The sequence below is a fragment of the Xiphophorus hellerii genome, chromosome 16, assembly GCF_003331165.1.
Source record: "Xiphophorus hellerii strain 12219 chromosome 16, Xiphophorus_hellerii-4.1, whole genome shotgun sequence".
In the NCBI taxonomy this organism is placed as follows: domain Eukaryota; kingdom Metazoa; phylum Chordata; class Actinopteri; order Cyprinodontiformes; family Poeciliidae; genus Xiphophorus; species Xiphophorus hellerii.
The window spans coordinates 8,237,661-8,255,300 of NC_045687.1; the positions used below are offsets into that span (position 1 = coordinate 8,237,661).

The 17,640-nt window shown below is 37.1% G+C and overlaps 1 protein-coding gene across 1 annotated transcript in view; it reads right to left on the reverse strand.

Moving 5' to 3' along the window:
- Positions 1 to 15,041: 15,041 nt before the first annotated feature.
- Positions 15,042 to 17,640, reverse strand: part of uncx (UNC homeobox) — a 3,284-nt gene continuing 685 nt past the window's right edge. The window contains exons 2-3 of the mRNA XM_032586418.1: positions 17,098 to 17,273; positions 15,042 to 16,266 (exon numbers count right to left, since the gene is read on the reverse strand). Of these exons, the coding sequence (XP_032442309.1) occupies positions 15,307 to 16,266; positions 17,098 to 17,273 (1,136 nt within the window). The 3' untranslated portion in view covers positions 15,042 to 15,306. The remainder of the gene's footprint in view (positions 16,267 to 17,097; positions 17,274 to 17,640) is intronic.

The following is a 17,640-nucleotide window of genomic DNA, read 5'->3' on the forward strand; positions in this document are numbered from 1 at the left end:
AGGATTGCTTTTGTTTTGCTGCTATGTCGTCTCTATTGCCAGGCCAAAACAAAGTGAGACGCTTTAGCTCGTTAAACTGATGGAAGACTAATTGATTCTGTCAGTTAAACAGTTCCTGCACACATTAAATTGCCTCAATGTCAACAATCATCCTCCAGAGCAACTTTTGTCAAGTGCCAATGTGAAAGTAATATTTAGTGAATGATAACTTAGATTAAGGTGTTGAAAACATGTTAGAAAGTTTAATGTCTGATATTCAAAATAAATATAAGACCTAAAAACTTTAAAATGCTCTCCAAAGATTTGAAAGCCAACTGTTACTTTCTTTGTGAAACAGATTAATAAAATGAGAGGATTAAAAAAAAAAAAGAATGTGCCTGAATTTCTTGTGACAAAGTTTGACAACAGTTTGTTCCTCTCAACTGTGCTGATATTTTAATCTTTGAGGGGGCTTTGTTTGAATAACTTGCACTGTTCTGGTGCCTTGTGGTGACACAGTAATACTCTGCAATCAAACGCGTTGCACTTGCGCTGCCACAAAATTGTTTGGATATTCTTGCTTGGATCAAGCTTTGTGTCGATAACAAAGCACTCACTGTTACAATGTGGGCATGATATGTAGGTGTTTTGTGATAACGTAAGTCTTGTGTGTGTAGTGCTAAGATGTAATTTCTGTTCATTTAAAATCAAGATGTTGGAAAGTTTGGCTTTTATGATAAAAATGTAGAAGAAGCAGACTGCATGAACTGCCCTCCAACTCCCAGCTGCCAACTACCCTTTTGTCAACAAAATATGCTACTATCACAGATTTGTTTCTAACAAAAACATGTATTTGTTCAAAGTATTTTTTTTTGTTTCCAGTTCTTTTGTTCTTTGTTTGGAGTGATAAACAGAAAACAATATCTGAACTGGAATGGAATATACTGTTATTGAAGGCAAATATCTAGAAGGCACAAGATACAGTAATTCTCACTAAATGTGCAGATATCAACATTAAGTGTCTCCATCTTCCAGCTTCTAAGTATTTTACCTGCTAGTGAACAACATTTTACATATGTAAAATAATCTGGAGAAGCAATTGCTGGTATAGCTGGAAATTTTGTTTATCTTGATACACAAGAGCATTGAGGACTAAGTCATAGTTTCTCATTTTTAATACATTTGTTTTTTTCACCCTTTCAAACTTGGTTAAGGAAAAAGCCATCGACCAGCAGCTGCATGTTATCTATCATGCATGGATCCATACTGCCTTGAGAAAGTTATTCAACAATTTTGTTTTCAGTCACATAGAACCCTTTTTTCACTCTTAAGAAAGGCTGGTACAAAATGACAACTTGTGGGAACAAAATCTGAGCACCAAGTGGCAAAGCTGTGAATTCAATCTTATAGGCTAAATCGTATAAAAAGATGCAAGGCAACACAAAAACAAAATTACTGCCTCTTTGCTGAATGAAATTATGTTCATCCAAACTTTCCTTCATTCTTTATTTTCTCAACAGCATAACCAGCAAAGACTATGAATGATGAGTAAATGTGAGCAGAGTAGCCAATCACAGCAATTTGTGCTTTATGAGAAAGAGGCCTTTCACAGCACAAGACAGAAGCAAAAACAGTCCCTTTATAGCACAAGAAAACAAAGAGTACAAAATGTAATTTTCCATTTATTGTTAATAAAGATAATTTTTAAGTGTATCCATGTAGAGCTTAACCATAGGTAATATAAATATATTTTCTAAGAACTAAAAAAATAAGTAGGCAATAAATAATGAAATTATGCAAAATGTGTCTGAAGGCCCAATTGGCTTCGCAATAAAGACATTTTTTTCTACTGGATTAACCTCTTAATTGATTCCTCATGGAGATCATGTATAGGTTAACATACACACAGTTTCTATAGACATGTATCCTTGGGTCTTTACCAAGAAAAAAAGTATAAGAAAATGTCAAGTTAGAAAGGTGCTAATGTGTGTGATCGCATTAATCGCCTGACAGAATCTCACTTCCAGCAGTTAGTCCATTATGATTCACACTGATGTGAGGTCTAGGTGTCAGGTGTCATAATTTAATTGTGTTGTTTTCTATTTCTCACGGATACTTGAGGGAACGGCAAGCGGCGTAATGCAGCTCGGTCCACCTCTGCTCCCTCTCACACCCCACATCTCTCTTTTCCTTTCTCTGTCTTAATTGGAGACACTGGGGGCTCACATCACTTTTCACTTTAATCTTGACCTTAAAAGATAAACCACTGATAAAGATGAGAATCATTATCTGCCCAGAGAATTCGAGCAATAATTTCCCCAGCTCATGTACTATTCATTAATGGGAAAGTGCTTTTGTACTGGAGGATATCTTGAATTTACAGACATGCTTTAAGATCTGTGGCCGAGCCGGCTGTTTTCAAATGCTCTGTGTTGTCTTGTCGATTGTTTTTTTTATTTTTTTTTAAAGGCCGCTTTCAGCTCTGCTTTGAAGTTACATTTGCTAAGTAACTCAGCTTCCAAACAACTGTTTGAAATGTGCACAGCAGGCATTGTCACTAAAACCACAAGATATTGAAGTCAACAACACAAGAGTCCCCTCAGAAAGCTACCTGATGAATGTGTTAAATTATATTTTCAAAACTTCTGTAATTAAAATAATAATTCTCTTTAAAGTCAGAAAAGCAATATAAATAACTCCTTCATTTGTGACACTAACAGCTTAAGTTCTCCGTGTGTTATAAACAGATCAACCTTTGATCCTCTGCTTACACAAAACACTAATGCAATTTATAATATCACATTTGAGATAAAAAATATTTTTTTCAGTTTGTTATAAGCTAAAATTATTTGTCTTTGTAGCATATTTTATCATCTATCATCTAAGCTAATGAGGCCTACACAAATTCAGAAGTTGGTTAAAATTACTGCCTGAATCTGACTTTTCAAATGGCCCAGCATCCTTCATTTGTGAGCAATGAAGGGTATCAGATGTGCACTTGATGGCCCCATGGATGAAATGGTGCTAGAAGACTGAGGCTAATGCTACATGTCGCTTTACAAGTTGATGATCCATAGGGAAGAAATAAAAAGGAAAGCACGGCCCCGCTCACTTTGGAGGTGTTTGGACTATTTTTTACTGGTTTTATGTATGTAAGAAAGAAAGTCATAATTTTAGGTTGAAGTGGACATATTATAACATCTGTATCTAAAGCAAGGTATCACCAAACAGCATAACAATAATACAGCAGATCATTGTGCCACCTTTTTTTTTTTTGGCACAAAATGTTTTTACCATGTAATGGAAAATTACATAGAATTCTTTATCAAAATATAATCTCTCCTCGAACAATATTTTCACTTGGCATTATGTATGTCTGAGTGATGGGGGGAAAGCTGCAGGTGGCAAAGAGTCTCTTTTATCAAGGACAAAGTCACCTTCCTTTGGAGGAGACTTGAGTCCTCTGAGAGACACCGGGGCTTGTGAGTCGACTGCAGGAACTAGGACAGTTCACCTCCTTACTGCAAGTTAAACTACTATTCCCTTAATGTTGTCTTTCCTCTTACTGTGTGTGACTTTCTCTGTGATTGACTTGTTTGTTTGTTTGTTTGTGGTAGCTTACCATCATCAACAGGTAAATGTGTGTATGAATGGGTGGCTGATAATAATTAAATGGTAAAGTGCTTTGGAGTACTCTGACTTGACAAAGTGCTATACAAATACAGGGTATTTAAAGTTTATCATACAAATCTCTATATTTGGCACAAAACAAATACTATACATCACTCTAAAAAAACATCGTCAAGACAAAGACTCTAAACAAAAAGAGCTACAACAAAAAAGTTGTAGATAAAGCTCTTCTTCTGTTAGACCGGCCACTCGCCATAAAACCAACACAACACTGCTTACCTGAAATTTTCTGCTCATATAAATTTTGACAAAACAGATGTTGTGATATTTGGCTAGAGCATTGTAGAAACATACTGTCCTGGGGTCTTTACTTTAGTTTTTCCTGTTCTTTCTTTCTTCTTCATACAGTCCTCCTCTGGGCCTTCCTGGTGAGCGTAGACACTGTGAGTCAATTCTCTCCTCAGTAACAGAGTAATTAGGATCAGCAATTCTTCAGCCTCTGTACCTTGTTTTCTGTTTAGGTGTGAGGTAATCAAACCCTCCTGAGATTTTTTTTTTTTTTTTTTAGTATAAAAATAGTTTCTTCTCTTTGGGATTCCCTTAAAGCATTCTTAAATCCTGCAAATTTCTATCAAACCATCTAAACTGTATTTTTTATCAGAAATATGTTGTCAGGAACATTATTTTCATTGTGTCTTCCATTGTCTTTCAGGGTTTTTTTATTTTCATTTTACAGAACATAGATTAGACTGAGTTCATTTGGTTCTCTTTTCTGAAGAAAGTAATTGAATGAGACATTGGTTCCATGACATTTATAACCTGTATTGTTTTTCTTTCCGACACAAAGCACTGCTGGTACGGTGCCTCTGTTTAGTTCTGTTTCTCTCATGGATGAGTTGTTGCTGCTTATAACTCTATGAACTCTTTGCTTTTATTAATTTCTCTTGAACAAGTGACTATTTTTAATTTTGTGTCTGCTTCCGTCACTCAGCTGGTTACAGCAGATTGCTGTTCATTCTGATTTTCTCTCTGATGGAGGTTTCTTCATGTTAAAAGGGAGTTGTTACTTTTCTCTGTTGCCAGATTACATTCATCAACAATCTTTTCCCAGAATAATGGTCAACAACTCAAAGCTGAGTTTCCTTAGTGGCAAATTATATTATATGACCAACTGAATTTGTTTGTACTTTATTGTATTATAGATTAAATTGAATTGTATGTGACTGGAACTTATTCTGATTCTGTTATTTGATTATATTATATAAACTGAACTGAAAGGAGTTGAATTTGGGATGAAATGGATTTGGAAATGAACAGGAGAATCTGGGGATATTGTTTACTAGAAACAATATCCCCAGATTTTAGATACAGTAGAAGAAATACTATTTCAAAGTTGCTCAGTGCACATGTTCTTCTAAACTGCCCGTACATTCAGCTTGAGTAGCTCTGGATGGTGCTTTAATTGTCTTCCCTTTTCTAATTGCTTATTTGGAAAGTGCTGCTGATGTTCATTGATAGCAGAGCACTGAATGTTGTGCTTTAAATGTTCCTTCCCCCCGTCTTCCTCAACCTGTCAATATGTTGTTGGGAAGGAAGCAACCAAGACCATCCTCAGTTCTGCTGATGGATTCGCTCACACCTCCGAGAAGTAAACAGCATTGATTCTGTCCCACTATCACCTCTAACTTGCTTCCAGCCTCCGTCCAATAAGCTCCTTTATGACTAATCACACCCATTTACAGGAGTGATACGAGGCTTTTTTTTTATTTCCAGGAGTGTGCCTCAAGCTCTCATGCACACTGTGTCAGTATTGAAATGTTTCTGGGCTGTCACATCTCACCACTTCCTTAGCCCTAATGTGATCGATCTAGTCAGCTTCAGAGCCATAACACTTTCTTTCAAAGCACTTTTACAGTAACATTTCAGGCCCGGTTGAACGTGGCATCCCCTGGGGCCATTAAATGAAAGCCTGGACCTCAAGTTGGTCCATCTCTGAGCTAACAGGCACGTTAATGACAGAAATTGTACTTGTCAGTATTACCAGAGAGCCAACGGATTAAATAATGTGCATGTAATAGTGAGATCTGAGGTCTTGGCCTTGATATGCACCGAACATTTGCAATATCACTTTAATGACGAAAGGAAAGAGCAAAGTCTGAGACTTTTGCCTCAGCAGACATGTCAGGTCTTTCACGGGAACCATCTTTAATTGCGACCAAAAATGTCTATTAGTGAAGTGTCCCTAAGGCTCATATGTTATACCCGCTGCTGTGGCCAGAAGTAGGTTGGCTTGGGTTGAAATATTTCCTGCATGAAAAATCTTATTTCAAAAGTTTATTGTTATTCTGGATTGTCCCCAAACTTTTTTTCTGTAAAATGTATTATAAGTATGTAAACCAAAGACTGTTGTTGCTTGTTTGTTGACTTTTCATGAAGAATTTCTCAATATACCCCTTATTTGAAATATTACCCAGCAAAACAATCTTGACAAATTCCATGGATTTAATTCAAATTCTCACTTAGATGTCGTTATTACACCTGTTAATGTGGTCTATCTGGAACACATAAAATGGCAAAAGCAAAAGTGGTTGCAGATGGCCCATGGGGCCATGTTAGCCAGATTTAAGACTTATAAAGAACTGACACACACAAATAAATTTGGACAGTGTTGCTTTAACATCTGAGAACACTATTTAACTCATCCCATCTCGGGAAGTTTTCACACTTCACACTTCATTAACCTCCGGGGCACAGATTCCCTTGGAAGTCAAGGAAGGGAGGAAAAAAAACGTGTCTTTTTCTAAATAAATCGCCACCGAGCAGTAATCTCCCAATGACAGCATTTACATGCAGACAGTACACCAGATAATAACTGATATTCCGCCTAGAGTGCGATTCAGCATGCTTCTTGTATGCACCTTCATGTCTCGATCGCAAATTTCCATGTGCACGCATAAACATATGCGATGTTTCAAATGATACTGTGAAAAGCAAGCTTTCACTAATCGCCAGAAACAACATCTGTGAAAAGGCAAAGTTTTTGTCTGAATAGCCCAGACCCATTTGATTTGCACCACCAACCAGCAGTTTTAGTGAGGAAGATGTTAAACATATTTTCTACAGTGTTTACTGGTTTTGTCTAAGCTTTCTTTCTGAGAAATGTAAACATGTGGTTTATTATCTTATGACACCCACATATGAGCTCTATATCTGCCAGCATCAAACATAAATTGATTATTTTTATAAAGTTGCATCAGCAAAAGACATATATTTTTCTATGTATAACATAATCATCTTGGGTTAAACAACAATATTAAATTATTGTTAAATTACATTTTTTATTTAGTATTTCAAGTTTTTTGTTAGTAATGGGTACTTAATGATTAGGTATTACAGATTTTCATTGCCACCTCCCACCAACTGTTTTTGGTGGGGGGGGATTGGTAGATCAAATCCATTTTTTCTTGGAAGCCACAGGGTTCAACTTACATGATAGTTAAATCAACTGCTGTTGGTCAAACTTCCATCATGATCCCCAACTTCTGAAATTAAAAATATAATATCACCGCTGCTACACAACAAGAGCTGCAATGCTCTGGGTCTTGCTTTTTTGATGCTTTGCATCTTATTAAATCGGTCTCACACCTGGCCTTGATCAGACTATTGTAAACATGTAGGCAAATTGTTTAAATGCACTTAATGCTGAGAAATAAGATACTTATAGATTGTATTGCCAATTACCCAGGTCATTGACCCTAATGGCTAATAAACCCCTCTGGATCTCTAATTTAGAAGTGGAACACAGCACATAAATAAATAAAGTTTAATTAACAACATGTGTCATATATATATATATATATATATGTCTTCATAAAATAATAAAAAACAGTATCAGTGGTAAAGATTTTATCTGCAACTTCTTTTTATTTTTTAATTCAAAAGCTTTTAACCAGCAATATTCATGTTAGCTATCTAATTTTATTGCATACCAAAAATTAAGAGTTGTCATAAAATGAAATATTTCTTATCCGCTATTACTTTTATGAAAATAGTACTACTTAAAGATCCTTAACTCACAAGTTTTCCAAATGGTCATCAAGCCTATGTAGCATTTTTTTTTCTAAGCTTCAGTTTTTAGCAAGGATGATGTCCGATACTCTTGACTTCTCTTCATTAAAGTAAACATTAGGCTTTCTTTTATAATTTTTTTTTATTCTTAGATAGTAAAAGGGGAAACCAATAAATAGTTTTAAAAACTTCCAATATGGAGACAATTTAAACTGTCCGCAGAAAAAAAAGGTTATCTGTACACAAGTGAAAAAAAAAAATAGACTATCATATATAATCTCCACGGACAGACAGCAACAGCATAAGCACATAAACAGCTGCCATCCAAACTCTTTCCATCCACCTGTAATCAATACAATGGTCTCGTTTATTGCTGCATACCTGCTGCCATTCTTGTGCTTTTCATGAAGTCCACAGGGGACTTTGCTCCAATGTCGTCTCAGTCCTTTTGCTGTCATCCACTACAGTGTCTTCCCTCGGATACAGCTTCCACAGGCATTTGGGACGTAAATGTAAAAAACAAACAAGAAAACATACCTTTACCCTCCCAACAACTGAGACTGATTCACCTCCTGATTTCTTGTTCTGATTCTTTGCATTGATCCAAGAGAAAAATTATGTTATTGAACCCGAAAGTCAAAGACTCTTCATGAACTGAGTTCACATGGCTACCCAAATGCCCCCACTGCTACAAATTGCAGTTTCAATTTGGAGAACTCAGCAAAATAAGAAGACAAAGCATTCTTCTTTTGTCTACACTAGGACCCAGGGGCAGTTATTTGTGTATTGTTGCAGATTTTGATATAAGTGACAAGGATTTTTAAATTTAGACTAGTCATTGAGCACACTGTGAATGCAAACCTCAGAATTTGACATTTTGGTTCAAGTTAATTTTATTAGACAAACGTTCTCATATAACAAAGACACACCGAAGAGCTCTGGGAATATATTATAGCCTCTTTACTTCCTATTGTATTTCCTGGGTCATTTATCTCCCCGTGTTTTGTGATCTACAATGCTATTACCTTCATTATAGTATTGAAAATTATACTTTTCCACATTACCTGAAGTCCTTCTACTGTGTTTAGTAGCACGTCCTATTTATCCAAACTGCTTCCAGAGCCAGAGCTTGAAGCCTCAGCTGGATAATCATAGCTGCTGGTTATCACATGTTATACTGAACCATTTAGACGTTAGGCTGATTGCTGTTATAGCCTGGAGTTTTCTGTCTGTGTCGCTCTTCCGTCTTGGATCAAGAGTTGCTTTCACACCCTTGTTACACCAAAACCATTCCTAAGTGACTGCCTAACTCCTTCCTCTATATCTTGTAGTCTGCTGTGGCATTGCCAGCAGCATATGGAGGATCTGGTGAGGGTGTGCAGCCTCATGATGTGGTAAACCCTGGATTTAATCGTAACTAGTTGTGGGAGTAATTATTCGCTTACATAATGCATTTCATCTTATTACTTATTACTTACTTCTAATTTCACATCATCCAAACTGTTGCCTGGACATTTCTGATGGCTCCAGGTCTGTTGCCTTTACTGTCAGTGATATACGTAGGTAAGCTAAACTAATGATATAACCTAATGATTCTTTGCAAGCATTCTTATTTACTATTCTTCCTCATATAGTGTTTAAGTCTAAAATAGAGATGGTTATCACATATCATCTATCACTTGGGTTTGAAATATGTTTTAGGCTGTATGTACCTTAATAAGTAAAAAGTGCTTGAAAAGTTAAAAAAAATGAATTAATTTTACACATTTATATGAAATACAAAACTTGAAACAGTAAAATTACATAAAGTTTTCTGGGAAATTTAATCAACTCTTTCTCCATGCCCATTCCCCTTCCTCCCTGTGGTGCTTTAGTTCCTGTCTGAAATCTAAATACTAAAGCAGCAGCCTCTGTGGATATAGTTGTATCACTCCCTTAGGCTGCTGCTAAGTTTTTTTTGTTTTTTATTTGCTGACGTTCAGAACATTTTTGCAAATGGAAACCATTTACCTAATTAATTTCCAAATGATTTTGTTTTCATTGTATTATTGTGAACTTACGGCACAGTTTGCAAAGTTGCCATTCCTTCAACCTTTCCTCTTATATTGGCTTTTTGCTGAATAGAATAACTGAGTCCACTTCTGGCCTTCAATGACCAGTGTCCCTCATATTTTATGTTTGTTTCAACACAGCTGATTCACATGGCTGGATTCCTTCTTTACAATGGAATCCAGAAATGTTGCAACATAGTCACAATCCAGAGTGTGTAAAAATGTGTAAAAAAAAAAATAATAAAGCAGGTTCTTAACAGTAGCAAAAAAAGTGCAAAATTATCTTTTCTAGAATGTAAAATATTGCATATCGTTTTTTGTAGTACATCATGTATGACTGACTATTATTAAATGAGTACATTTCTAAGGCCTTGAAAACATTCCACATTTTTCTTTGCAAACTGTCACATGCAAGATTTTGTATTAAGCAGAGCTGAGAGATTGCACACCATGACAGCTTTATAAATCCTTGCAGAATGTAGCATGTGTTGAAGAGTGGCGGTAGGGCACAGACTGATAAGCCAGATCAATACATCTTAGCCCTGTTTGAACATTTTCCATTCATTCTTCTGTAACAGGTAAAGAAAAAATATCTGAATCAATTTTTTTTTATCTTTATATGTGACGCTACATGCGAACAAATGTACCTCTGTAACTTTTTTCTGAGACTGAGTTATTAATATCTTCATCTTATATAATTGTTTCATGCATTGCCATGGTTTTGTGCGTTAGTTTGCCAGTTTGCCTACACGTACCTAAAAGTGGAGCCAGCTAAGCTGCAGCGTTAAACTGTAAATGTTTGGATCTTATTCTTGCCATTATTGTAAATAGAAACAGCAGACAAAGTGTTAATTGTTATTGTGCTATGACAATCTATGACATGTAATTACTGTGTTGCCTGTATTCAGAAAGCCATAGTATTCAATGTGTGATGCATGTCTTTTTTTTAACAACCTCTGTTAGTAACATTTAAAACTAAAATAGTTGATGAAGCACTCATTTCTTTATAAATGAGTTTCTTTTCAGAACAGCATGCAGAAGATGACTGAGCTTTTAGACAGATCCTTAACACACCATGATTGATGTCGTGCAGCTCAGAATGCATTTATTTGCTATTCTAAACTTTACCTTTTGTAATTCAATGTGTCAGAAAAAGGTTGGCAGTTCTGTCTTGAGACTTACTGAAGTCCAAAAATACCTGATTAATAGTTATGATGATGAAGAAAAAAAAAAAACTTTCCTGAGCATAATTTTGGGCTGCAACATGTGAACCATTAAAAAGTAACTGGATAGATGTGAACACAATGAAAGAGATAAATCTTTTTCTAAGTCGCAATCAGATTTTATAGCAAAATTGTTGCACAAAATTTAACAACAGAAATTTAGGTGGGAGGATGTGACCTGGCACAAAAAAATGCCACAAATTGCCTTGTTGTCATTTTTGTTCTTCGTTCAAAATGGCTTATGTTAAACACTCTAAATGTTTGAACATTATCTGATGACCATACATTTTTTCATAGTTTCAAACTTGCAACAATTAAAAATATATATACAGGCAATTTTGCAATTTTGTGGCATCAATTTACTTCCTTCTAAACATGGTGCATTTTTCTCTTGTTGTATAGATGAAACTTCTCTAATATTCTAATCCTTGCCCAAAGCCATTTTAACATAATATGGAGCATGTGTAATAGAAATAAATTACAATATTAAATGGGAAAAACTTCTTCTCCTAAGTATTAACTAAATATGCATTATTGGAGGTTTTTCTTTGCTTTTAAAAATGCTTCCTGAAACGACTGTCAGTATTTGGTCTATTGCCAGAAGTTAATTATTTTCAAAGTTCTTAGTGTGTTATGGCAGAAAACAATACGCTTTGTTACATGATAGTAAAGACATGTGAATAAACTAAATATATATGAACAGACTGTAATATATATATATATATATATATATATAATTTTTTTTTTCCTGGGAATAAGTTTAACTTAAATTGGTCCAGTGGATTTTGGAAAGATCTATCTATTGGTTCTCAAGTGTTGAACACATGAAAATCCAAATGACTTAATAACCATTTTTTAGGGGCTTTTTTTTCGCAGAGTACTGTGAACTAATTAAAATAATTTTAAGGGTTGTCCTGAAATCAATGCAGATGGTAATTTCAGGCTTATCCCAGGTATGCACGGGAAAGATAAGAATGATTAAATCCGCCGGCGCATTAATGAGTGTGAGATGTAAAATAATCCTAAAAGGCATGGCAGAGTTGCTGCAGGAGAAGCCAAATGTCAAGTGCCATTTTATTTCACGGAGGATCCTTTTTTTTTTTTTTCTTTAAGGGACCAGGTTTTCATTCTTATCCAAACTGAGCCCTCCGACTCTCCAAGATCTCTTACAGGAGCACAAAGCGCACATGAGAAGCCTGCACAGACAGATGGATTTGTGACAAGTGAGCGTTATTGTCCATTAAAGTTGATTCAGACTTGAAACTTGTAAATCTCTCCACATCACAATATCCAAGCATTAAATGCTTGGTGAACAAAAAAAAAATGCTCCAGATGACAGTCAAAGTAGACGAAAGGATTTTTGAGCAGATTTTGTTGCTAGATGAGATCCTGTTTTTGTTTTTTGCGGGGTTTTTTTTTAAGAGGAAACAGAGTTCAGCTCATTTAGCGCAGTGAAACAGTTTCTAAACTGACTCAGTTTTACTCGGCTGTCATAAAGAGAGGAAAACAATATGAAAACAGCCTAAATAAAAACAATTACTTTGGAAATGAGATTTTTTTTCGGGAAGATGCTCATTTAGGCAATGCTGTAAAGAAGACTCTCAACATCATGGCCATAATTAATTGAGCAAATTTGTTTCTATTAAATAAAACTAACACACACAGTAAGAAAACTCTATTAGCCTTAATTAAGCTTGATATCCTAATTTAGGAGATGGGTGGTTGAAAACAAGGCATTTTGGTCGACTTTTTTTTTTTCCTCTGTCTTTCTCTGATATGAAAACCCTACCAGCTTTCTGCCTTTGGGCTGCTTTTCCTCCTTTGAGAGTTGGAAATGAGAAATGGAAATGGAAATACCAGGAGGTGCTAAATTAGCTGCCTGATCTGCACTTATTGCCGCATACAGGCCCCTATTACTTCTCCCAATCTGCGCCTCTCTTTTTAGCATTCCGGGCATGGAGGAGTTCCGAGATAGCAGATTTATCAAATGGTAAAATGAATGCATGATGATCAGTTAAATTGAAAATCAGCGTCTGCATGACAGCCCGACCTGACACCGCCGTAATTAGAAAGAAAAATGATGGCGTCCGATGCATAATAGAGCAAAAACAATTTACACTCTCCCATAATGATCCGGCGTTCAAATTGAAAATTTCTCCGGGTATAAATTGAATTCATAAAGTATGATTCATGGGACGACACATCTCCTGGAGGCTGCCTGGGCATATCGATTGATAGTTTGTCTTGAATCATGCAGCGTGCAGCTCTCAGGCAAGAAAAGCTTAACTACTTAAGCAAATCGCTAATTTCACCTTTAGGCCACCAATGTGCAGCCAGCGATACTCCTATTCAGTGCGCTAATGAATTATGGATGAACTGGGCATACGTCCCAAGGAAAAAAAAAACAGAAAAGAGAAAGCATAAGAGAAGCATTTCAAGAAAGAAAAAAACACACACAAGCATGATTGTGATGGGTTGTTTTACAAATTGGTGAATAATCCTTGAGAAAACACAGAGTATGGACTTTTTTGTTGAAATTTGCGGGGAAATTCTTGAATATTCCCCCCAAAATTATTTAGATTAAATGTTACTAAAGAATGAAAAAAATAATATTATTATAAGAAAAAAAAAAACAGTACTTAAAAATACCATTTCACTATTAAATAAATTTTAATCCAGTTCAGGGTTTTTACACTTTTAATTATTTTATATATGTTTTTTTTTATTATTACTATTTAAAATTATTTAAAGCTGTTTTTTTCTTTATTTTAAGCTTGCTTCATGTTAACTTATTTCTGACTCTTTAAGAAAGTCTTCAAGGCAAATCACAATCCTAATCACACAGACAATAAGGAAGCTATGACCCCAGTACATATGGCCACCTTTAACCCAGAGCCACGCGGGCCTGAGCCCGTGCGTGATTTCTGCGCGTGCCATGCTGGTTGTGTCTGCTCCATGCCTCCGCTCCCCGAGGCCCCCCAACCCCCACAACCCACCACCACCGCCACCAACCTAATAAGACGTTGCTTCCTAGAGCAAACAGCTGCATGGGTTGAAATTTATGTAAATATTTTGAAAGGGACACTGGCTCAGGGATTCATTTGCGCCGGCTCAGACGTAAAGCTCGCTCCCTCTGATTATTTCCAATTTATTTGCAAATCAAAACCCAAAGAGAACTCTAAAGGCTATGTGATATTTATATATATATATATTCCCCCTTTGCTTTCTTCTGTTACCGTGCTCTCTTCCTTCGGCTTGATATTGTGGTCAGCGCTGCTAATATTGCGAAAGGGGGAGCAGATGTCCCAGATCCTGCGCGGCTTCCCCGGGGACCAGCAGCCCTATTAGAACAAATGTGTTCTGCTATTGTAAATAGGCACGTTTGCCTCAGCCCGTCCTATTACAGCCGACGCGTGATCAATAGGCTGATAACACAGAAACATCAATGTAAAGCGACAGAACAATGAGGGATATCATCGAACATCTATCTTAATATAGCCCTGCTACAAGGGGCCCTGACAATGTGAGGAGAGAGAGAGGAAGAGAGAGGGAGGAGAAAGGAGAGAAAAAACCTCATGAAAATGCCTCCCCACGAATCTCCATCTCCTTTCCAATATGCACAAACACACACACTCCCAGCTGCCGGGGCTATTATTTTCCTATTTCAATTTGACACCCAGGCCTTTTCATGCTAATTCTATTATTCTTGGAAGTTTATGTGATTTCATATCACTAGAAATCGGTAATGTATTATAACCCCCTTTGAGCTAAAATAAACTGAATCCCCCTGCAGTAGCCACCGGGAAAATAATTACTTTCATATCAAAACTCTGCAGGAGTCGAGCGGGTCCTTTTCGCCTCGGGCTCGTAACCTCATTTCAGCGGGGGCTTATAGATGAATAAATTTGTTAAGGCAATATACAAAGTACAACATAAGATTTCTTTACGAAAAAAGCCCTTCCCACTGTACTGTCGTCCTGCGCCGCTATTTAAGATCTCACACGGTGTCAGATGCTTGTATACAATAAATTTATTTAAGAAAAACCTTACATATATAAATAGTATAATACCTTTTCTTACAGCTCTTGAGGATTTTTGTTGGTCTTGTGTTTTTTTTTTTGTTTGTTTTTGTTGTTTTTTGACATGTTATCACACATTAAATACTCTCACACACTCGCAGGAGGAAAAATAAAGAGAGGGACATTGTTAAAAAAAATTCAGCAGAGTTGGGGCAAAACCTATGGAGGTTAAATGCAAAGATGTAGTTAAGCTTTGGCCTAATTAAAGGTGTCGTTTAGAGGCTATTTCTGCATTTTTTTTTCTAAAAAAAAAATAAAAAATACCCTCCCTCTGATTTATTCCATATCGACATCTTCTGTGGAGTTTAATTGTGTGGGACAGTCACTCAGAGGTTCGGGGTTGACTGTGTGCTCCAAGTGCTCCTTTTTGTCCGTGTCGACAGGCGTTATGAGTTCAAAAGTCGACTCGCTGCAAATAGCCGAGCTCGGTTGTCCAGTGGCAAACGCGGCCCTGGACGGGCTCGATTTCTCCTCCTGTCCCACCTGTCCGAGCTTTTGTGCGTCCGGTGAGCTGCTCCTACATCCCGGGGAGTTGGAGGAGGCGCTGCAGCGGACACCGGACTGGTCTCTGTCCGCCGGGGCGTCTCCGTCACAGCTTGCCGCTGCTGATGACGTCTTCAGGGCAGTCTGAGGGACAATGAATCCAAGCGGCTGCGTGATGGGATAGAGCAGGAAGTGTCCCTTCCCTATTAAAGGCCGCGAGGAGGGTAAGGCCGCGGGGTTGCGTCTGGGTCTGGAGTCCGAAAGGAGGCTCTCGACGCTAAACGGGTTGAGTTTCTGCAGACTTGAGGCTCTGTTGGTGTTGCTGGAGCACAGGCTCGGCCGGTGGCTGGGGTCGGGCGAGTCCAGCTCGGATCCGCCAGCATCCCGGTCTAGGTGTCTTTGGTTGTCGTTTTGGCTCTGGAGGTCGCACATCGACTGGTTCCCCCCCACTGAGTCAAAGGGTGGGCACGTGTTGTGGTCACTGTCGGTGACGTGCGACACCCCGCTGTCGCTGTCCGACCCCGGGGTGTGAAATAGATCCCCAGAAGCGAGCTTGTTCTGGGACTTGAGCAGCCGGCGCTCCTGCTTCCGCTTCTTCTTCTCCAGCCTGTCCAGCTCTCTCCGGGCGATCTCCTCTGGGTCCATGGGCTCCCCGCTGCAGGTGGTGGGGTGGGCGTTGTGAGCAGGTCGACCCGGGCCTTTCTTTGTGTTCTCCTTTTTCCTCCATTTGGCTCTGCGATTTTGAAACCAGACCTTCAGATAGAGAAGTGGAGGAAGGGGAAAAAAAGTGAAAACAAGTGTAATGAGCACTGGCTGCCCCTGCTAGGGTCAAATTAATTAGAGCAAAAAAACGTGTCAGTGTCTTTGTAACATGGTAATTAAACAAATAGTGAGGTTACACCTTCCTCATGTTGTTGTTTTTTTTTTCCTGAGCCTTTAATTAACTAGGCCTTATTAAAAACGAATGCATTGAACAAAAAACAAGTTGGGATAACTTTCAATAACATAATTTTTCACAAATATGAACTGTCCATGCGAATAAAGTTTACGTGTAATAATAAAGAAAAATATAGTTTAAGTATTTATTTATTTTTATTTCAAGCATAATTAAATATATATATATATATATATATATATATATATATATATATATATATATATATATATATATATATATATATATATATATATATATATATATATAAATGGACGCCTATGAATGTCTGATATTTCTTCCTAGTCATTGTTGGAAAAACAGCCTGCAACTATTTGTGTTATTAAATCAAAGTTCAAAAGTTTTTCAAAACAAATATAAAGTCAAATTGTACTCATTCGTCAGATCCTGACCAATAAACTCAGGGAAAAGTAAAGTGAAATGTGGCATTTTAAGAATTAAATTTAATATTTCATGGTCTTCACGAAAGTAATATTTACTCATGGCCATGTAAATATTGATATTTGTTTTTTATAGATGTGTGATTTGCAACAATAGCACGTGTAAAACGGGTGTTTTGTCACAAATAACATAACAGAGTACACAATCGAGCTCGAAGTTACAAATGCACTCAGTGAATGGGCATTTACCTGAACTCTTGATTCTATCAAGTCCAGTCGGAGAGCCAGTGCCTCCCTCATGAACACGTCCGGATAGTGACTCTCATTAAAAGCCTTTTCTAATTCCTCCAGCTGCCAGCCTGTGAAATTTGTGCGAGTTCTTCTTCTCTTGCAGCCAGGGCTATCTTTGTCTGGGTCCACCGAGTCTGGCAGCATATAAATGTTGGAAACAAAATGTAAACAAAGCACATAAGGTCAAAAATATATTTATATTTTCCTTAAAAAAAATCTACATTTTAAAAGAATTTTAACATGATTTTTATCTTGCACATGCCATGAATTTTGTTCAATTTAAAGGTGAATATGATGAAAGGAATGTTGCAGCTTCTGTTCTCGTTTTGGAGAAGGAAGCTTTCGATGTAAACACAAGCTGTTAATGTTGTAACTGAGGAGGAGAAATGTTGTTTCTTTTTTTTGTTGTTGTTGTTGAAAAATCCTCAATTTTACATGAAGGAAATGAAGTGGGAGGCGAGAACGCCTTTCAAACCCACGGCGAAGACAACTTGTCGCAAC